The sequence below is a fragment of the Poecilia latipinna genome, unplaced genomic scaffold (genome assembly GCF_001443285.1).
Source record: "Poecilia latipinna isolate Pla-1442-1.1 unplaced genomic scaffold, P_latipinna-1.0 Scaffold92, whole genome shotgun sequence".
Classification (NCBI taxonomy): domain Eukaryota; kingdom Metazoa; phylum Chordata; class Actinopteri; order Cyprinodontiformes; family Poeciliidae; genus Poecilia; species Poecilia latipinna.
Genome location: NW_015112708.1, coordinates 274,835 through 297,629, shown reverse-complemented (window position 1 = coordinate 297,629; position 22,795 = coordinate 274,835). Strand labels below are relative to the sequence as shown.

Below are 22,795 nucleotides of genomic sequence, written 5' to 3'. Positions count from 1 at the left end.
TGAATTTTGAAAAAATTGTTTAATTTATTATTTGGTAAAAAAAAATCCCCCCAAACCCACCCTTGTTTTTTTTTTTTTTTTTTTTAGCCATTCTGAGTTGCGTTGCTTTCTGAGATGTTTTGGACCTCAAACCTCAAAACACTAGCCGTTAGAAACCCATGTTTACCGTTTCCATAGGCCCAGTCGTCATTGAGCCTGTGGCGGACTTTCTGGTAGATGGCCGACATGGTCTTCATGTTGCTCTTCCTCCACTGGCGGCCCAGGTACTTGGTCTGAATCTTGAGCAGCTTGAGAACGTAGAGCTGCATCATGGCCTGCTTGACCTTCAGGGCTCTCTTCAGGATGGGGGCCGACTTAAAAACAACCAACATCTGAAAAGGAGGAAGACATTTACAAAACATAACTGAAGGAAGGAGTATTTTGTGTTTTGAATTTGAGTATAAAAAGCTCGTCTTGAGGAAAGGCTTGTTCTCAGAACACTTGTTTGGCATGTAGATAGCATATAATGGTTGTTATGGAAACTCTTAGTGCCCTCCTGTCTGTGCATGCTAGCACCATATTATATATATATATATATATATATATATATATATATATATATATATATATATATATATATATATATATATATATATATATATATGCATGCCACCTTTACAGTCTAAAGAGCCATTTTTCCTCTCAGTCTAGCTAAATAAAAGTCGTAAATGTTGCAGTAAAACAGACAAGTACAATATATTTTTTTAATTTCTACTACAGAAAATATTTCAAATGACCCACAGTAATATTTCTATTTCCAAGTTTTACAATCAGAAAGAGCATAAAACTTTAGCAAATATAAAAGCCCGTATTTTTGGAGATAATGAATATAAAAGATGTAAACAAATATTACAAGAACCCTCAGAAGGTGATAAAAAGCTCCAATTATTGCTCAAATCAATCAATGCAAAATTACACTGCTGCACCTAAATATACATAAACATTGCAGCCTTCCATACATTTTCATATGGGGTGCTATTGGCTTATCAAGACGTCTTATATACACACCATAGTTCTGGAGTGTTTCCACTTGGTCAGCTTGTTGAGGATCCTCAGCAAGTTGATACAGGAGAAAAGGTTCCTCCAGCAGAACTGGTTGTTGTCTCCTGCTTCCTAAAAAACAAAAACAAACAAAACAAACGCAACTCAGCCGTGTCAGAGCGACGCACAGATGCTAGCTGATCTTCATCTGGCGCTTTCCGTCACTCACCAAGCTCTCGGCCGTGAGCTCAGGCATCTCATGGACCACGCAGTGGGGAAAGTCCAGCACGCATATGCTGCGACACATCGCATGTTGTCACATATGTAGCGAAACATTCTGCAACGTTTTTTTTAATTCAGTACGTGAGCTAACGTCTCCTACCTGTTTTTGGCGCTGATGTAGGACATGATGTTCTGGTTGAAGAACTTGAGGATGAGCGGGATGCAGTTGGCGAACACCAAATGCTGGGAGACTATTTCGAACTGTGGGAAAAGGAAATGCTCAAAGATAAAAAAAAAATAATAATAATCCCGTTTCGTTAATAAGGTTTTGCACGTGGAAAAGGTCAAGAGGCGGAGGATTTTATTCTCATGCAGCAGAGATAGAAAATCCTTCTTATTACTGGGGAAGCTTTAGAAAGATTACACACAGCGTCAGTTCAGCAATGGACTATCAGGATTTAAAAGTCAAGTGATTAAATATGAGTTAAACTTTTTATACCTATCCTGAATTGTTTGGTTGTCAAATAATGTAAAACATATAGAACATAAACCTATGTGTATTTTATTTGGATTTAATGTGACAGATCAACACAAAGTAATGCATAATTGTGAAGTGGAAGGAAAAGCAGGGCCCTATTAAATCTTTTGCTTTTCCGCAAATTCCACTTTTTCCCCTTTTTTGTTTTTCTGAATTCAATTGTGATCATATTTATTAACTACAAGAGTATGTAATTATGCTGTGGATAAAAAAACAAAATTAACAAAACAATGGCCAGAGCTCAAGACTAGCTGTTATTCTGGATCACAAATATAATAAAACTTCACTGGTTCAACAGAACATTGGCTTAGTTGAACCAACGCTTGTGTTTCCCCATCATCAAAAAAAAAAATAAAAAATTAGGAGCAAAACTAAGAAACTTGTTTTTAATGTTATTGTGGATTCCATTTTGTTTATTACATTCCACACAGAAATCATGGGGCCCTAATATTTGCTAATTCCCAGTATTGCTTTAGTGCATGCAGTTCCTCTTTGTGGCAGCAGAGGGAGCCATCATCTTAACTCTATTCAGCAACAAACTAAAGGAGATTACAAAAAAAAACGTTTCCTCATAGCAACAGGAAATATCTGCATCGGTGCGTCCCTCCAGAGCGGAACAGAGTGATGATGTCCGGGAGTTGTGAGTGTGGGGTCAAAGGTCAGGGGAACACCTGCGCTGATGGCTGATACCTGGTAGATGTGGTTCAGCTTTAAATGCTTGAGCAGCAGCAGCAGCAGGGCGGAGATGGCTTTGACGATGATTTCTTTGTGACGGTTCACGTCAATCCCCAGCTTCATGCTCTGAAGGACAGTGATGCTGCAGGACAAACACACACACACACACACACACACACACACACACACACACACACACACCCACACACACACACACACACACACACGTCTAGAAAAGACACAACCAGGTTTTTCTCCCTTCGGAGTCAAGGAGTAACTTAGACAAACATGTGACTGACACATCGGGTGGGAAAATGTTTCTTTTTTCCACTGACTGCGTCAGAGACATGCAACAACATATAAATAATACAAAGCGGTTTATGTTCAACAGTGCCTCCTGTAGACAAAGATACAAACTGACGACAACTGTAACTTTCTGTCTTTATGGTTCAACAAACTGTGACGAAAGCAGACAAATTCTGTGGAGTAAAAGTCACCTGATCAATAAATCCCTCCTACCTAATGACTAACTTAAATACTTGTATTTGTAGACTTTATTTGTCATCTTTTGCCATTACTTTTTCCTGTCTGTCCTTCCTTCCTTCCTCTGCTTCCTTCCCTCTTGCTTGCAGTCCCTGGTTTGGTTGGACTTCATATTTAAAAGTTTACCCAGAATGAAAAAATCTGCCATAGGAAGTGTGCGCTTACGGCATCTCCTCGGGCAGCACATCAGCCAGGATGTTGATTGAGTCGGTTTTGGCTTTGGATGTCGGAGCTGCTGCCAGCAGGAGCTTCAGGAGGGCGATCTGATGAGGATACGAAAACGGGCAACTATACATTATCCATTAACAGGTTAACTTAATACATTTCCAGGTTTCCAGGTTTTACCAAACGAAGCTCAAAGTGCGTCTGTTTCATATTTCATATTAACGAGTTTGTGAAGTTGAATATTTGTTCACCACTTTCTGCCTGGATACGTCATTCTTTATGTTTTGGTGAGGATTAGTGTGTGCAGTCTTCCCAGATGCATTTAAGTGAATGGGAATACAAGTTTTCATGAACATTTTGAGCTTTACTGGTTTACAAACAACAAAAACACTGCTTTTATTTTGAAAGAAACTGTGCTAGTTTTGTAACAATTCCCAAAAAGGGTTCCAGTGGTTACTAAAAATAGGCAACAAGTAGCAGGGGGATAGGGGAGGACTAAATAGATGACAGCAAAATCACTTATTTCAAGTAGTCAGTAGAATGGGGTTTGTATCGACTGTATTCAAGAATTAAAACTTAAACTTGTGTCTAATTGAATAAAAAAGAACCTGTATCTGACTTTCAACACATTATGGCACCACCTATTGGTCATAATACACCATTACGCTTTCAAAAGGCTGAAATGCTTCGGCTATGTTTGAAAAAAGTGCTCAGGTTTCCTGCACAGAGGGGGTACGAGTAATGAGAAGTTAATAAAGAGCCACTCACCACGTACTGCGAGAGATTAGGAAGCATTCCCACGTATAAAATCTCAGCAGGGGTTTCCTCCACCTCCTCCTCACCCTGTCAGCACAACACACACATCCGACAAGCACCGACTGTGTTGAGTCTCTAACAGAGCTGCCTTTAATTAGAGTTTTAATTTGAGCTTAAACCAAATATAATGATGAGTGAAGAGAAACTGAAACAGCAGCTCACCAGACTGAGCGGACACTGCAGAAGGTCCTCTTCTCTCTTGATCTGGATCTCAGACACCGACACATACTTGTGCTAGAGAAGAGAAGAAAAAGGCAGCTGCTGTAGCGGTTCTAAATAACCGTTCTGTTATTTAGACTGTGAAAAAGTTTGTTGTTTTTGCTTTTGTGGATCGTCCAACTTCATTTGACAAAGGCAAAAATAACCAGAGGAACTTCAAAAAACATATATTGAATAGAAAAGCCTTTGACCCTTTGTGGAAAAGTAATTAATCACAGAGGACAAACAACCATGCACACACACACCTAGGGGCAATTTGGAGAGGCCAATTAACCTGACAGTCATGTTTTTGGACTGTGGGAGGAAACCGGAGTATCCAGAGAAAACCCACGCAAACTCCATGCAGAAAGACCGGGACCGGGAATCGAACCCAGAACCTTCTTGCTGCAAGGCAACAGCTCTACCAACTGCGTCACTGTGCAGCCTATTGTAACAATTAATTGGATAAAAAAAAAATATGCATGCTCTCCAGATTTTTCATTTAGCCACGTAAGCCATTTTATGCAACGGAAATGAATTGGAATATGCAAACAAACAAATAAATTTGGTTTCTTAGATAAGAAAATCAACATTTTGTTGCATAAAATGTGACAACATATTGTTTGTTTAGTGAATTTGAACCAGGTGAAGCGAAAACTATGCAGCTTGTGGCATTTCAACGAAAACATATTGACAGACAAATATGTTTTTAAGATGAAAGGCAAAATGTAAACATGTTTTGTACAATTCTGGTTTAATTACTGCTCAAAGTAACGATTAATCAATTACTTAGTTGACAACTGTTTCGATTAATCGGTTAATCACAAGTAATCCGATTAATCGTTTCAGCCCTACCACGATTCAACACATGAGAAACAAAGTCATTTACAATGTATAAGTCTGGAAAGGATTACAGAGTCATTTCTCAGGGGATTGGACTCCAATAAACCAAAGTGAGAGTCAAACAGTCATTAAGTTTGATGTTCCAGATTGATTTATGACCTGAAAACTGCATGAAAAAAAGCAAAACCAGAAGAAATCTGCGGGTCAGAGGCCCAATGTTTTCTCACAGCACTGTAAAAAGTTTTTGTAGAAAGCAAAACACAACAAAAGTTCGCCTGCTCACCTGTTTGAGGGTCTTTACACTCTCATGGATGGGTCTGGGTAACCCCACCAGGGTCTCCGTGTCACTGCCGGAGAACGAAGGGTTAAACCTGACAGAGAGATGAACTGATTGACCTTCAGGAACAACACACTTACTTCCCCAAAGTAAAACCAATGAACTTGTTCCTGCTGGTCTCCAGGAAGTGCTCGATGTCCTTCTCCCTGTGAACACAAAGAATCAGACGGTGGAGTAAACGCAGGAATCAACACAGCTAAAGAAACAGAAACCCAGAAGCTCGGTGTTCTGATAACAGATAAAAGATGCACAGCTACGATGAGACACATTATTCATGCGTATAGAAGCAGCAGCGGCGGCACCCTGCAGAAACACCCAGGCTGCTCTCTGGCATCAGCAGATGGAGAGCATATTGCTGCTTGAGCGCAAAGAGAGAAAACTGTAAGGATTTTTTATTTAGACCTAATTTTAACCTCTTAAATGCTGGCATATGCCAAAGCAGGGAAAATTAGTCCTGACGCTACGGCTTTTCAGGCTTCAGTGATGGGAAATGGATGGAAAACAAGCATCACATTTCTGACTGTAGTTCAGGGATGTCATGATTTGACAAAAAAAAAAAAACAATGAAAAAAACGGACTAATGCTACAAATTGTCTGTGTTTATGTGAAAATCTGATAACATGTTGAGGATTTTCTTTTCCTGTAATCAAATTTTCCTCTTTACAATTTGAAATAGTGCATTAGCATTGCTTTAGTGTATACTTGATCCTTTGTAGCAAAGGAGGAATGTGAAGCTAAACAAATATCCTTCTAACAACATGTGAAAAACTCAGTTATTTCTGCTGGATTCAATATCAATACAATGCAGCACTGATCTGTTAAATATTGTTTTTGGATTTACCGGTTAATAATTGGATAGCAAAAGATGCTTAACAGACTTTTTTTCACTGAATTTTAACTGGATGAAGCTAAAACTATGCCACTTCTTACATATAACATATTTATAGACAAGGGGGTGTTTTTTTTATCTTAAATGCAAAATGTGTAATATTTTTGTACAGTTTTGGCTTAATTACTGCTTTTGAGTCTGTATTCTCCTGTTAACGATTAATCAATTGAAATAAATTCCAGCATTTTCAACTTTCTTTCAACTCCTTCAGTGAATGAGACGCTCACCTAACTTTGGGGGCCCAGGGCAGGCCTTTGGGGAAGTTGACCCTCTCTGTCGGGGGTCTCAGTGGAGGCGGAGGCGGCGGAGGCTGGATGATGACGTCCCGATCCAGGGGGTCCACTTCCCCCTCGATGCCGCTGTCCGTGTCCTCTGGGTCGTCCTCCTCGTCACGGGCGTCGTCGTTCTTGAAGGGGTCCCGCTCGTTGTAGGTGTCCAGGCTGTCCTGCTTGACCAGGGGCTGGAAGGGGAGACAGAGGACAGGGAGTCAACACTCACAAGGTGACACTGTACTTATGGGAGTTCAAATGTGCCATCTTTGAAAAAAAAAAACAACAACATTCTAATCATCTTTTAATCTTTATTTCAGTTGCTTTTTGGATGAAAGAACCTTGACAGATCTCCTTAAACTTTCCAGCCCACACTGCTGTTCTCTAATATAGCGGCTGATTTAATTTTTATTTTATTTTATTTTTTTAAATGGACGATTTAGAGTTTGAGTCGTGATCATCAAGTGAGAACGAATGAAATTTTCCATCGTTTTGCCTTTTAACAGCTGCGACGAAACAAACAGGAGGACGAGGGACACGTCAGTCAAGCGCAACATGCACACACCAACGCACAACGGAGAGGAGGACAGATTAAACAGCGATAACACCTGTTTGCCTGCGGCACGTGTAATAAACCCACAGGAGTTTATCTGGGTTTACATAAGGAAAAAAATATTCCACTGACTGACTCCTGCTTAAAGGCTGTAGTTGGTAGTTACATGTAGACTGAGGATGTAACAAGCAATCAGAAAATAGTTTAAATGTTTCTTAATTAAAAAAAAAACTTAAATGTCCTTGTTGCTGTTATTAAGTCCAATCTAATCTAAAAGTTGCAAGGGCTTAGAATCAAGAATTTCTGACCACAAACAATATGAAAAAATATATATTTATGGTTTTTTTTATTACACAATTAATCTCTATTTTCCAACAAAACAATCCCACATCATGATACTGCCATCACTGTTACTACTGATTGGCAACAATTGATGGTATATTGGCTTCTTGTGAAAGCATCCTGCAATATTTTGGAGGTAACCTTTTAGGTTAAACTAACCTAAGCATTCCCACATCATAATACCACCACCACCGAACTTGGCAGAAATCAGAATCACTTCAAGGGATTTTGAGGTGGAATAAAAAAATAAAGACCCAGACTCTTGCCATTACCGTTATCAGATATTTTCTCATTTGTATAAGAATACAAATCAGAATGCTGAAAGTTTTCCTAAAACCTCAAAAAACAAACTCCGGTTGCTGACGGCTCGCAGTAGTTTGACTCAAGTGGGGGACAAAAAGAACGTTTCCACAGCAACCAAACGCAGCATGTCGTTTTTGAACTTACCACACAGGGGCACATCAGAAGAAAACAGGCACACAACTCAAGCCAACACCGAGTTTTCACGTCCAAACAATCCCATTCAGAGCGGGAACCACACAAACTCACACAGCGTGTGAATGGCAACGGTGCAAGCATCAGGCATGAGTAAGCTTTCCGGCTGCTAGCTGGACTACTGCAGCTGATGTATGGTGCATCAGTCGGGGGACTAGAGGCGACGGGTGCATAGAGTGTGTGTGGTGGGAAGGTGGTGGTGGTGGTGGTGGGGGGGATGAGAAGAGAGGAGCAGGTGGAACTGTGTGGGGAGCCATTCTCTATGGAAAAGCCATTCTCTGCTGAGTGAAACGACAAAGCCGGAGTTCTGCTATCGGGGTTAGGAGGGCCACCGCTTTCAATTACATCCAGTTGAGAGCTTGGACAAGTTCAAGCTAAAAATGGAGTCTCAATGAATGCATTTTAAAAGGAAGTGGCCCCTTGCCGAAACGCTACAGAGCACGGTGGCTTGTTTTGAAGCTAAAAAAAAAAAAGAAACTAGTCGCAATGTGATGAAAACTACAGGAGAGATGCTCTTAAAGTGAATGTCTGAAGTGAACTGTCTATATGGGAGAGTGGAGACAGTGACCCACTCCGGAGCCGATGGTTACAGCCAGCAAGTCAGCCCTGTCCCGCCAACCCTGCTGCCCACAGAGGAGGAGGAGAACGGGAGGGGAGGAGAGACAGAGAGAGGAGGACTTAGAGAAAGTGGGATAAAGAGAGTCGAAAAGAACATATGAGGAGAAAGTAAAGGAACTGGCAGAGAGGAAGAAGAAAAGTGGGATCGCAGGGAAGTGGGAGAGGAGTGCAAAAAGTCCAGCTCGGTGCAGAGAGGAAATGCAGGAGGAAAAGAGAAGGGAATTTGTGGGTAAAGACCTGCTTCTTGGGAAAGGGACTGTCTCCTTCCAAGCTATCAACAAAGGCACTCTGTGGGGACAGAAGGAAGAGGGGCAATGAGAAACCAGAGGGCAGTTAGAGCTCTAATGAAAGAAAAAAAAAGAATAAATAATAAGCAGAGGGGCTGGGAATCCCACCAAGATCATCTGTGGTCACTGACTTACAGCAGGGAACTGATGATGTTGGCGAAGCAGTTAGAGAAAAGCTGCAGAAGATCTACTCTTCCATGCTAATGAGGGGTTAGCTGTTAGTAAAACAGCTGAGGTGTGAGTGTATGCATGTGTGTGTGTGTGTGTGTGTGTGTGTGTGTGTGTGTGTGTGTGTGTGTGTGTGCGTGTGTGTGTGTGCGCGAGCGGGTCTGGATGCGTGTACCCTGCGGCTGCGTCGGCCTCTCTTCTGCTGCTGCTGCTGCTCGATGAGCTCCATGGCCGAGGCCGGGGGAGACGCCGCCCTCATGGCTCGCACCACCTTGATGCTGTCCTCCGGCAGCGGGGGCAAGCTGAGGCGCTCCCGGGCCCCCACCTTCATCTGCTGGAGCTCCTCGAAGCCCCCCAACGTGAACTGGGAAGGGGGACAGAAAAGCAGCGATTCAAGGATATTATTAATGAATTAATCTGAAGTTGATTGAGAAAATTTGAGCTTAATATTAAGTTTTCTCTGTTTTTCCTAGCAACTTTTTGACTTTTCCAACTCAGCTGTTTAAAATACTAAAATTGAAGTTTTCTCACGCTATTAAACTTGGACATATTTCAGCTGCTGTATATAAAAAGAAAGGATGAATAGAATAGCATGATGCTCCCACTACTAGTTTTATTTCTGGAAAAAAAAAAAAAAAAACATTTTTAAACTATTTGTCCAATCACATAAAATCGTAATAAAACACATTAAAGCTCATAGAATATAGAAAAATAATGTAGCTTTATTACACCAACCAGCACAGTTTTCCACAGCAGCAGCAGCACTTTCTTCATCGGGAAGTGAGGTGCGTTCATGCTGCAGAACTTGGTCACCATGGTGAAGAGGAGCAGAGCGAAGGGCTCTCCGTTGTACAGAGGCGAACCTGAGGGTTGTACGAGCGTCTGCGGGTTAGAAACGACAGTCAGGAGAGTAGCTGATGCAAACACACTGCGTACACACACACCCAGCTCGTTCTTGAAGGTCTCTCTGGCTGCCCTCCACTCGGGTCGGTCATCCTCTGTTTGGACACGAACGGTCTCCACCATCAGGTACATGATGCTCAGGAGGACTCTGAGGATTTTGAGCACATGATACAGTCAGACGAATCGTTCAAAGGGTGGTTTCGTCCTGAAAGCTGCAAGTGATTCTGCAAACGACTTCTGTTTTAGTAAACGATCAGATCGTCCACAGCCTCTTTAGACACTATATTTCACATAGTAGTGCATAATTATGGAGTGGAAGGAATATGAGAGACGGATTGGAAGTGGAAATCCAAAAATGTGCAAAGCTGGCAGATTAGATACTCTACTTACATTGTTCTATTTTATTTGGTGAATTATTTTAATGGAGTTGCTTTGCTTGTACAGTGTCCTCAGATATTTCACTGTACAACACATTACTGACAATTATATATACTGTAAGTGCTTCTAATTCAACAGTTATCAGTTCTTTAGAACTACTTGGGTGTAAATCTGCTTCGCCAGCTGGTAATTATTTGTGCACATTTATCCAGAAAGAGCACAGAAGGAGCTCTGAGTGCGTCATCTGAGCAAAGTGTGTGATTGTGGCGTTCGGCCTACTTTGTTCAAGCATCGTTTCCACCAAAAGAAGCAGAAGCTCACAAATTAAAACGAACAAACAGTACAGAGTCGGTTTCCTCCAGTTATCGTCTCTCAGTGTTTTCATCTGAAACGGAACGAGGAGTCGTCTCTTCTGCGATTCGTGTGACTTACCTGAGCTCGGTGCTGTCCGCCAGAGAGATGGCAGGCTTCCTCACCGCACTGCTGCACGCCTGGCTGTTACTGCAGGAAGAATTACTGCTTTATTTCTATTTTTTAAATCGCAAGAGAGTCTGAAAATCCTTGCAAACGCATACAAGATAACTTGTAATAATCACATCATAAATAAGAAGTCTCACCAAGAGTTTTTTTTTTTTTATTTCCCCAACATAATCCGTCACTATTCTACATGTATTTGTCTCACTTGTACAGATTTGTACTTAGACTGTGGCTTGATGAAGCTTACATAACTACATCCCCAAGGAGGCTGACACCAGCAGCACTAACCACACATTTACAAAAAATCTAACCTTTTAAAGTATTTACAAAGTATACAATAAGGTATCCATATGTAATTTACAATTTGCTCTTGGGAACCGTTTCCTGCTTACTCTATCTCCATGCTCAGCAGCTCCAGCAGCGCTGTGAAGATGCCCATGTCGTAAAGCAGGAAGATGTTGTGTCTGGACCAGTGGAGCACATCCACCTCTGTGTCACACTCATCAAACACACCTGGCCAAAGAAGTGGTGGGGGGGGAAATGAAACACAGAAGAATTGATTGTCAGTAGTTTAGCTAGTGTGGAGTCCCAATTAAAGGTCTGAAAGTGAAAAGAAATTAAAAGCAGAAGTGATAAAATGATGGAGTAACACTATCACACTTGTATATACATATACAATTCTGGAAAAATTAAGATCCCACTGCATTGAGCCTCATTGAAAACCTCCTGGTTTTTCCACCAAATATTGATTTCTGAACTCTTCCTGAGTTAAAACATTAGTATTGTTGTCTCTGAATTAATACTAACTTGTTCTCTTTGCATTATTTGACGTCTGAATGATGCATCTTTTTCATTATTTTGACCATTTCTCATTTTCTGCAAATGAATACAAACTTTTTGCTTGGAGCTTCAGAGACATGTTGTCAGTAGTTCATAGAATAAAACGACAATGTTCATTTTACTCAAACATATACCTATAAAAAGTAAAATGCAAGAAACTGATATTTTCTTTTTCCAGAGCAGAATGTGCTGAGGCTGTTGGTGATGGACTGGGAGCACGAACCCTGAGCCAGGTAGAGGATGGCCCTGGCCACCTTCAGCCTCTTGTCCCTGTCCGTCACCTCCAGCGCGTCCAGTAGTCTCATGACGTACGTCCTCTGCTCGTCCACCGTCAGCTCCGTCCACCTTCTGCCTCGAGCTGCAATGCACAGTTTGCTTCTGTTTTTGCTTTTTTTTTTCACCCCCCCCCCCCCCAACACATTTTAATACCAGGGAATGTGGAAAAACAGCTTTCAAATGATGACTTGATTTATCAGGTGGAGAAAAAAGCGACTGAAAGCTATCCGGCCTGTGTGAAAATACATCTAACCACAATTTACCAACAATAGACAATAGAAACAATAGAAATGGCCTATTCAAAGTTTAACCTAGGATGTTCTATTGAAAAAAACCTCTGAATTAAAACGATTCTGAAAAGAAGAGTGGGCTAAAATTCAGCTAGAAATATGTTGGTTCTGCATGACTCCAAGTAAGAAAAGATTCCGGACTACAATCTTCATTTGAAAATGTTTTGGTATAGTGACGATATAAGCCTAAAACCCTGGAGGTGTTGCATTTTCTAGAACATCTCGAAACATTTTAGGATTTTATCAAATTGATAGTCAATAAATTGCACTGCTCATCGTCCTCTGACTTAATGAATTTCTTCACCATAACACATTTGCTTCAACAACTCTTTTCGTAGAACTATTTTTATTTATTTTTGAGTGAAATGGACAAAGCCACATCAGGGGGTTCCCCAAGGCTCTGTTTTCGGCCCACTTCTTTTTCTCAAATTAAGAAGTCGGGACCAGGAACTCTGAAGCATCCTTTTGTTTTCTCCAGTAATCTCCAGATTGTCTTAATACATGACTTGTCCTACTTGTCTCCTAATCAGGCCTATCGTCTCCCATACTTTCTAATTTAATAATTATGTAATAATAACAGTTATGTAATAACAGTTTGTTTAGCGAGTACGGATGTGAATCAGGAGGCCAACTCCTGCTACAGTCTGTGTGTTATTAGTGGAATATTGAGTGCTGTCCCTTTGCATTAGCTGCAGGAAATATCTGAAAGCACAGAAAGCCCTAATTAACAGGAACTGATGATGTTATTATGAGAAATTAGAAAAGATTATTAAGACCCAGCAGGAAATGAGGCACACAGAATAAGTACACTTCTACAGGAGGAAAACAAAGCAAAATGCTTTTCCTGTTTTCACTGCGATCCATTATTAGATTGTTTATTTGATCAATTTTAATAGGCATTATTAGCATCATCATCATCGGGGAAGAACTGATAGCCTATAAAGGATGCTGAGACTTACTCTGTGTGCTCTCAGGAAATGAAAATAAGATTTTTAATTTCAGCCCCGTCTGCAAAAGGCCTCAATCAGACACGTCTCCTCTATTACTGTAATTTATGTTCGTGACTTCCTGAGAATTCATGGGGCAGCAGCATAAAACATTGATGAGCAGCCTGTCAGTTTCACATGCACTGCAGAGCCCAAGTCGAGCAGGGAAAGCAGCCTCTGTCGATCGGTTGCACCACACAATGCACTCGACCTAATGAAAGGACCGCGGTGCAAACAGGCGGCCCTGAGCTGCATCTCTGTGAAGCAGCAGCAAGAGAGGCCGTCGTCTAATCCTGCTATTTATTACCCGTCAATTCGGAGGCAAGGTGATGAAGCAGCGCGTCTGTTTAAAAAGAAAATAATACATGCTTTTTTTTTTTCTTTTTTTTTAACACAGCGAGTGCTTTGTGTTTTTTTGTTTTGTTTTTTTCATGGTGAAACCCTCTGGCTTGCTAAAATGAAATGTTGGCAAATAACGGGGGGGAGTAGCAAAAACAGGTTTGATCTAGAAATGAAAAGTACGATTTGGGTGGTCTGTTCTTCGACAGGCTTAAACGAGCCGAGCTTTGATGTGCCTGTTCCCCACTCTGTTCTCATTTTAGAATAAAAAACATTTATAATATCCCAAAGACGCCATTTCACCAGAAATGACTTTGTTATGCTGGCATCCCTCTGACCACAAAGGTTGTTTCCACTTAATTAGAGGATAAACATTACTTGGCTTATTTCCTCTCTCCTCTAATAACTTTTTGGTTTATGCAGCTGAAATTTCAGTTGAGTTAATCTTCAGGTTTTAATTTAAGAGCACTATAAAATGTCAGCAGTAAAATCAAATGCTATGTCTGAGCTTGTTACACATTCAGGTCTGCAACAAGCTTTGGCACAAAAAGCAGCCAGTTCATATTTTAAAACTGCACACAAATGGTAGAATTAAATGGGGAATCTGTCAAGTGAAAAAGCTCTGGGATTGGGCGCACCACAGGGAGCCATCCTTAGCTGCCTGTTTGTTTGTTTTTTTTGGGTTTTTTTTGTGATTTCTGAAGAATTTTGAAGCTTATTTCAATAAAACTGATGACTCAGTTTTATTTCCTCTCTCCTCAGTTTTATTGGTTGCATACTGGGTTGAGGACATGATTAGCACTGAGTTACATAATGACTGGCTGGTAGAGATGTCTCTAAATGCCCAAACCGTAAAGAGAAAAGCTTCTTTTTTTTTTTTTTACAAACTGGCAGTGGTGGAAAAAGTACTCAAAAAATGTACTTAAGTAAAAGTAAAACTACCACATTAACATTTGTACTTAAGTAAAAGTAAAAAAGTACTGGCTTTTAAAAATACTTAAGTATTAAAAGTAAAAGTACTTGCTGAATGCATTGCCTAATTCCTAATACACTATCATTAAGTGAACCGATCGTATTTAATTTTAATACATTAGAAATGTGGCATTTTAATGAACAATGCCACAGATAAAGCATGTTTTTATTATGTTTACTCTGTAACATATATTAGATATGTGATTCTATGCATCATAATTTCAGGGATGGAAACATCTTATCTCCTGTCCTAACATAGCATGAACTTCACTTTTTTTTGCCACTAGTGGCATTTATTTTTAAAGAAATCCAACAGAAAGGGGATGGAAAGAAGGTGGGTGCAGGAGGACATGGAACCAAGGAGCCAGTAGCAGAGTTGTAGTCAAGACCACCGAAACCGAGACCAAGTCAAGACCAGCACCCCGCGCTACGTGACACAAAAACATTAAGTTTTACCTTCAAAATTGCTTCACAAATTGATCTGAAAGATCCACATTCCCATAAAACACATAGATATTAAATACTTAGAGCTGAAATAAATTTAATCAGTAAAGATCCGTCCAGAAGAATCGGATGTTCCTGAATGTCATATCAATGCAGACTTTGGTCACAGTGTTGTCCCATAAATGCGACACCTCAGTCAACACCTCCACACAATAATTCAGCGCATGAGTGACAACTTTTTTTCATCGCAGATGCAACATGTGTGTCTCTGTACAGCTAGCTTTGCTAGCATCATGTCCACAGATCTTACCTTTCTTTAAGCTTTCCTTCCAAGTGACGCCAAAAGTTGGACTAAGTCCCACAGTCTGTGAAAGCGAATCGCTGCTGATTTTACATGTCGCCATATCTTATGATTTATGCAGCGCTATTATATTACTGACGATCAGACAGACATCTTCTCCCGCTCAGAGGAAACCACTGCGCATGTCTGGAGCTCCGCGTGCGAGTAAAGGCGATGGGTGACAACAGACACTAAGTCACGTTATTGCTTGGATTTTACGGCGCCACCTTAAGTCCCTGAACTTCTCATTTTAACGGACAAAAACCGCAACGCGACTTGGATGTAACGAGTAACGCGACGGTTCTGTAGAAATGTAGTGAAGCAGAAAGTACAGATACTTACTGTAAAATGTAGTGGAGTAAAAGTAGAAAGTATCCATTATTAAATCTACTTAAGTAAAGTACAGATACACGAAAATTGTACTTAAGTACAGTAACGAAATACTTGTACTTCGTTACTTCCCACCACTGCAAACTGGTTATAAAACAGTAACTAAATTAAGTTTAAGTGTCCAGCTATTCTGTTCTTTAGGGTTTAATACCTCTTAAGAACAGTATAAGTTTTATACTGTCTCTTTCCTTCCATTTGTTTTCAGTAGTAATGAAAACAAATGGAAAACTCAGTATGTTTGTACTGAATTTTATAGGGAAATATGGACATAAGCTCTTTGCTTTTTTGTCTTGCTTTGCTCGATGATGATACCCGATTCTAATTACTAGGTGTTAATTCTGTTCTTTGTTCCATCATCAAAATAAATTCTATACATTTCAATTTAATTCAAGTCAGATTAAGTCGGAGAGAAACACTACCATGGCTCCTGAAGTCCTCCTCGAAGTAGTCTCTGTTCAGGGCGAACTCTGGCTCTTCTGTGTAACTGTACAGCTCTGCAGAAAACATGACACAAAATATTACAATTTTCCTGCCAAAAACATTTAGGTTTTTGTGTCTCTCTGTATGGCACAAAGAAAAATGTTGAAGTACTTCAGTTGAAGTCTATAGGCTTAAATTCATGCTTGAAAATAAAAACAATTTTCCAAAGAAAAGTGAACCAAATATTCTCCACAACAAATGTAAAAACTATTTTATTTTTTAAATGAATTTGGTTTAATTTATGCTGGTTATGTCTATCTGTTCTTAAAGTTGGGCATACTATCTGAAAATTTAAGCGCGACAAAACAGAGGAAATGTGTAACCGTGGAGATGGGATCATTTTTCACCTCAGTGCTGTCGGGTCGGTAACTACAACCTCTTCTGTCTGTACTCAGAAAACCCAAAGTTGGTTTTATTAAGTGTCAGGCAGGTGTTTAAAATGAAGCCTCTCACCAGAGCATAATTTCGACTCTCCAGGCCCTGATTCTCGTCAACAATCATTGCAATCCCCTTTGAGCTTTACAGCAAACTGGCTTAAATTCTTTAGTGAAACTGACCTAAAACGTGCCTGTGAACGAGTCAAAGCATGTCAACTCCTTAAAGGAGGCTAATTAGACCAGGCTCTGAATAAAAAAGGGGTAACTGGTTCTGGCTAGACTCACAGAAGAAAAGACCTCAGCTTCTGTCTCAACTGATGTGGATCACATCGTTTTTGTGGGCATCCATCCATTTGTCACACCGCTACACGTCTCCTTCTGCTCTCAGAGCACTCGTCATCGTCTGACCCCGAGGAGATGAGCTGTTGTGACTGACTGCATGCTCACCAGGGTGAGTAAGACTCTGGCAAATTCCCCGCCGCGTGCCGTGAACATCATGACTCAAAATCAAACACATACAAAACACAAATTGGTGCTGGATGGAAGCCTAAATTAGTCACTCAAAATTAACTCATGGTCAATCAAAAAAAACAAAAAAACAAAAACAGCAACATTTGGATATGATTGGATTTGAAATGCAAACAAAAAAGCAGTAGGTTTTTATGTGAATCAGAGTTTATTTTTTGGTCCGCATCAGAGTTAGATTGCGCATTTAACCCTCCCCAAACAAACTGGATGTTCTAGGCAAATGAATGAATGATTAAAGGGTCGGTGTGAATGCACCCTTGGAAAGATGGAATATCAGGGTGCAAAGTTGAGGAAGTGGCTCCAAGACAAAAAAAAAATACTGACCTAAAGTTGCCCTTTTCTACAGCCTGAGCAAAACCGAAGAGTCTGAAACAGCTGAGCTGTGACAAACAAGGCTGGAGGACAGGACGTAAGTTTATCTTGCCACAATGGACAGTGAAGAGGAAGGCAAAGATGATAGGAAATAAAAACAAACTTTGTCCCAGCTCGTACAGTAATTCAGGAGCTGCAGCAAGAAGTGAAGGTTGGGGTAAATCTCCATAGCGTCAATCTCCTTTAAGGCTTTTGTGCACATTTTTACCAGCTGTTCCAACAATATAGAAGGGTGGCAAAGCATGAAAAGAGGTCAGCATGCAGCAGACGAAGGGACTTCAGTAACCTTTGACTCCTACCTGAGAGCTCAGCCGTGAGCATGTCCGAGTCTCCATATTCAAACTCCAGGTTTGGAGACTCCATGGAGCTCTGAGGGGAAAACAACAAAATTAGCCCATCGTGAATCATTCTGAACTTTCATTCATCGCCGTAACTTAAACCTAGGTATAGAATAGGCATGATCTATCCGACGGTGTCATTGCACACCAAAGTTTTCATTGTCCTGAGATCATTCTGCACTATTTGTCTTACATTTTCATTTCACCCATAAACAACACATACATCTTTTGGTTCATTCTGTCTCCTCGTTTGGATTTTCAGGTTGTTAATATTGCCTGTTCCGGCTTCAGGCCGTGCTGATTAGCCATTTGCATATTTTGCCTCAGATCCTTGCCCTGCAGTTTACAGGTGCTCTCTATGGGGCATGTGAGGCTCCTGAATTAATCAACCTGTAATTGAGCGGTTACAGGAGCCTCAAAGTGGTCTGGTGTTGCAACAAAGAGCAGCAGCAATGCAGCAGTGAGACGGGAGAGAAGAGGAGAGGATGGAAGGCGCACACAAGCAAATATGGCCGCCTCGGTTTCACACAGGATTAGCTGCTGTGGTCAGGAAGGGATCGTGGGGGGGATCCCTGTTGACCCCACCATGTGATTAGCGTATCAGCAGCTCAATGCAACTGCAACAAATATATTACAAAAGTGTTTGCATTAAAATAAGAAAAAAAATTACCTTCAGCACAAGGAAGAAAGAGTTTCAGGAAGTTTAAAAGTTGGTTTTGAAGTAACAAGATCCAAGCTTGACGGATTTCTTTGCTCTCTCGGGTAAGCGTGTGACAAGGAAGCAATTTGCAGGAAAACGGGTTGTGCAAGACACACCAAGACATGAAAGTGGAAGACAACACTGGAACGTAAACAGGAACCAATCATAATAAGAGTAAGGTGCACTACAGCTTTTACATTATGGACCAATGCATCAAACCAAAAACAAACGAGGGAAGCAGCCTGACCACCAGATTAATAACAAAAGTCTAATTTTATGCGGATGAGGAATAAATACAATCCTAATGTCACCTGAAGCTCTGAGCTCGGAGCGTTAGCTGCATTTAACACAATGAAAACAATCCCTGAGGGGCCCAGCACAGATCCGCAAATAAGGACGTGCTCTCTGACTCAGCCGTCCCGGTTAAGTAACCGTCTGCTGCCGTTCATTAACAGTCTCTTATAAATACTCGCTGACACTCAGTCAGCATCGTGTAAGACTGACTAAATAACACCATTCCATACCACTACTGCTCTTAAAAAAGACCCACTTAAAAGTGCAAATAAATAAGGAAATCATTTGCTACAGCAGTCGGAAAGTTCAGGATTTGGTTCAGTGGAGGAACACGAGTGAGAATCCAACTCCGCTTTAAACCGTTCCACCACTTTCACCCTGACATGTGTCTGCTGTGTGTGTGTTGGTCTTCATGATGCGGTTTTTCACTAATGTTCTCTAACAGACCTCTGAGGACTTCATTAAACAACTGGATTTATTCACAGATTAAATCACACATAGCTGGAGTCTAATTGAGAATTAAGTGGCTCCTGAAGGAAATGTGTTGCACTGAAATTTAATCAAAGGCATCAGACTAAAGGGGGCTGAATACAAATGCTCACCACACGCTCCGAACCTAATCTGTTCGTCCAAGTAAACAAGTAGACTTGACTGCAGCAAAATCTTCTGAAAAATATGAATTATCCCTGTAAGTATCTGAACGAGACAAGGCTCAGAGCAGAGATGTTTATCAACCATCCTAGAAGTGAGAACTTGCATTCGCATTAAGTCCATTTCGCCTGTGTTTCCTACCTTCTTCATCCTGTCTTCTCACTTGCCACAGCGACAACAGATGACCACTCAAACCAGCAGAAGCAACTAATTTCCACACAGCCTTAGATGCTCTACATAGGCAGAGCATCTAAACACAGCTTTGACAATAAAAGCTTTCAACGCCTGAGCCATGGAGCCACCGACACAGTCAACCAACCCCCTCCTCGGCCCTGCCCATCCCAGAATCCAGCGGATGTGAGACGAATTTGCTCTAATTCTCTCAAACGCCCCCTCCGCTGCTTTCAAAGCACGAGCTGAATGACAGCTCTGACTGACAACCGGGGTCTCTAATGTACCGCATCTGGACTCGGCAAGCCTAGCAACACAGCTTCATCTTCTAGTTATTTTTGCATGAGGAGAATAATTAATAGACATGAACTCAGCTGTGCTGCCTTGATGAGGACTGAGGAAGTGAAGGAGGCATTCAAAGTTGATTTCCAAGGTTAAAACACAAGAAAAAAGTAGCAATACGATGCATTAGTGCAGCTTGTTCTTTCAGCTCAACACGTTACTTAAAGTTACAAGTCAGACTCTTTTTTGAAATCAACCAAAATGTCTTAAGATATGAATGGAGACTCCAAAACTCCATGGAGTTTTTCTATCTGTTCTGCCATTTTTGTTTTTAAATATAAAATGTTTCTTAAGAGACTCTACTCTCTAAAACAAGCTCCCATATGCAGGACTCTGATGACATCACAAAAGGCATGAGTCCATCTATTTGAACTTTTATCATTTGTTTTTACACGTTTTTAAGCAAATATCTTCTTCAAATGAGAACAGCTGTATTCTGGTTGAAGCTAAAAAAAATTCAAATATTTTTCATCTTTAAATTTTGGATACATCATGTAAATTACACAGACATGTATCTGTTGTGTAAAATTTGTTTATTTGCAGTTAAGCGACATGTTTGGCAACATTTCATGCTTTTAAAAGTCCTTTTATGAAACATATTCCCTGTAAGATCATTTGCTTCAATTAAACATTTTATATTTGAAACACCTTTTGTAAAATGGTGTCCTCTTCAATGCCTGCTGGGAAATATTTCTAAAATGTCACATTTTTAGAAATGTGATTTCTTGTTCTGTTTTCTCATTTGTAAATGCATATATTGTAAAACAATACAAAAAAGTGCTTTTAAAAAACTTATTTTGTGAAATCCTGATGTGGAAATCCACAGTCCTGGGTTTTTATTCTCAGTGAAGATTGTTTTTTAAAAAAAATATATACAGAATATTAGCTTTAAACCAGACATTTCAATTATTATTCACATTACATATTATCTTTTTTTTTTTTTTAATTGGATGGTCCAGACATAAATAAAAACTATAAGACTGGTGCTGTTTAGAGAGCGTAAAGTAGGCTAGTGTTTTGTTGTAAACGTGTGTCTGGTGGCTGCTGAGTGGTCGTGGCAGCAGCAGTCACATTTCACCACCTGCATGCAGCACCACTGTAGGATTACCGGGTTATTTTTAGGACTCAGCTGCCAAAATAACACATCCCCGTCTGCCTGCATGCCTCCACGCTTTCGAGCCAAGACACTGCATGGAAAAAGGACATTCAGCTGATCTGAAAGCTCCCCAGCAACAACATACACACACGTTCACACACACACACGCACCTACTACAAGCTGTGACAGCCCCAATGTACAACATCGCCTCTCGCATTTACCTCCGACTCTTTCTGCTGATCCTTGAACACATCTTTCCCTTTCGGCCTCTGTCTGTCGCCGTTATCGTTAAGGTTATTAATGATAGGTACCTCCATGTCCTCCGCCTGCATCTTTGCTCGCTGCGGCGCGGATCACTCTCTCCGCGGCGGGTCGTGCATGCCCGGTCCGGCGGAGAGCCGAGACTGCAACGCACCGGGAGGAGCTGCTCCACTACGGGGAACCAAGTTGAGGGTCTCCTCCTCCTCTTCTGCTTCTTTCTATCTGTTTCTCTTGCTGCGGATTGTGTACCCCCACCTCACCCCTTCACAAATCTGCTTGATTCGCTGTCCCCGCGTGTCCCGAGAGGGCGGGGTTACACTCAGACAGCAGAGAGAGGGGCGTGAGCTGACCCCCTCCCATTAATGTCAGGGTGCCAGTGAGAAGGCAAATGGCTCACAGCTATTTCCAGAGCCCTGAGAAAAGTCTTAAAATCGTTTGAACTTTTTCTCGTTCATGTATTTTATGTGGATTCTACCACTACAGGCCTCTCTGCTTACGTCTCTACCAACTTTGGAAATCTAGAAAAAGATCCGCTTTGATCACTCTCGTTTGCAAAATAGATCAAGCTCTGTCCCATTGGTTGGACACAATGGATTTATGCATGTTTGGACTTTGACTAGGTCTCTTTCTACAGATGGTTCTGTCACTGTTGAAGAAGATGTGGACTGTCTTTATCCTTAATCTGTTTTGCCATTAACTATTTACTTTTTTAACATAAAATGTACTCCTGGATCAGTGCTTGTGTGTATTTTTTGCGTCTGCTTTGTCTTGTCGAACCTCAAGGATTTTGCTTTGATGTAAAAAAGGGGTTCCATTCAAGCCTTGACCAATAAATAACATTTTATTTCAGGTTATCAGAGTAAAGTGGACTATATTCTTGCATGTATCTGGAAGAATAGAAAATAGAGAAAACATTTCTTTAAACATATTTCAGGAAAAAACACCATAAATATTCAGGAACAAGATTTTTTTTTAAATACAAGATTAGAAATTTCAATAAAATACCATGCCATCTGATGTAGGCGACATAAATGTTTCTCCAAAACAGACAAGCTGCCAAAAAGGAAAAGAAGTAAAAATATTTTGAAATGAGCAACATGTTGGATCAATCTCTAATTTCAGAAAGATGCACAGAAACGACATTCACATACACGTCTTTTGTGAAATTGTTTAGATTTGTTTCTTTACAAAGTACTAAAATTGTTACAAATGTTTTTTGTGGCACATTTTTGAGTAAAATAATTGATCTTTAAACATTCAGTGACCGACATGTTTTAGTAAATTATGTCCTGTTAGACACCTGTTGGGGAAAATTTGTTTGCTTTATTAACATTTTTTTTTTACAGTATTAAGAGCTGTATTAGATATTTAACTGGTTTTCACTTCTTTTTTTTGGGGGGGGGGGGGGGGAAATGCCGGACCTTGGGAATCATGTTTTAATAAAAACAGTTGAACCAAAATATTTAAACCTCGGTGGCTCAGAGGAGTTCACACCTCTGACTCGTCCACTTTAAGCGCTCCACAATGCGTTTGTGGTGGGAGACCTCTCTGTGACCTCTCCACCCCCCTTC

At 40.6% G+C, this 22,795-nt stretch overlaps 1 protein-coding gene across 4 annotated transcripts in view; it reads right to left on the bottom strand.

Moving 5' to 3' along the window:
* strip2 (striatin interacting protein 2) overlaps positions 1-21,536 on the bottom strand; it is a 27,271-nt gene extending 5,735 nt beyond the window's left edge. Inside the window, exons 1-21 of one of the 4 annotated variants that reach the window (XM_015024398.1) lie at positions 21,185-21,536; positions 17,670-17,739; positions 16,033-16,107; positions 11,800-11,934; positions 11,129-11,249; positions 10,692-10,760; positions 9,923-10,029; positions 9,714-9,841; positions 9,154-9,342; positions 8,761-8,811; positions 6,474-6,706; positions 5,438-5,503; positions 5,304-5,367; positions 4,142-4,213; positions 3,932-4,006; positions 3,164-3,261; positions 2,471-2,597; positions 1,403-1,503; positions 1,250-1,316; positions 1,048-1,152; positions 167-371 (exon numbers count right to left, since the gene is read on the bottom strand). In XM_015024398.1, the coding sequence (XP_014879884.1) occupies positions 167-371; positions 1,048-1,152; positions 1,250-1,316; positions 1,403-1,503; positions 2,471-2,597; positions 3,164-3,261; positions 3,932-4,006; positions 4,142-4,213; positions 5,304-5,367; positions 5,438-5,503; positions 6,474-6,706; positions 8,761-8,811; positions 9,154-9,342; positions 9,714-9,841; positions 9,923-10,029; positions 10,692-10,760; positions 11,129-11,249; positions 11,800-11,934; positions 16,033-16,107; positions 17,670-17,739; positions 21,185-21,295 (2,269 nt within the window). In that variant the 5' untranslated portion in view covers positions 21,296-21,536. Of the gene's footprint in view, positions 1-166; positions 372-1,047; positions 1,153-1,249; positions 1,317-1,402; positions 1,504-2,470; positions 2,598-3,163; positions 3,262-3,931; positions 4,007-4,141; positions 4,214-5,303; positions 5,368-5,437; positions 5,504-6,473; positions 6,707-8,760; positions 8,812-9,153; positions 9,343-9,713; positions 9,842-9,922; positions 10,030-10,691; positions 10,761-11,128; positions 11,250-11,799; positions 11,935-16,032; positions 16,108-17,669; positions 17,740-18,378; positions 20,113-21,184 lie in introns of those variants that run through there. The other 3 variants (XM_015024409.1, XM_015024416.1, XM_015024405.1) reach the window with 3 other exon arrangements.
* Between the last annotated feature and the right edge of the window lie 1,259 nt (positions 21,537-22,795).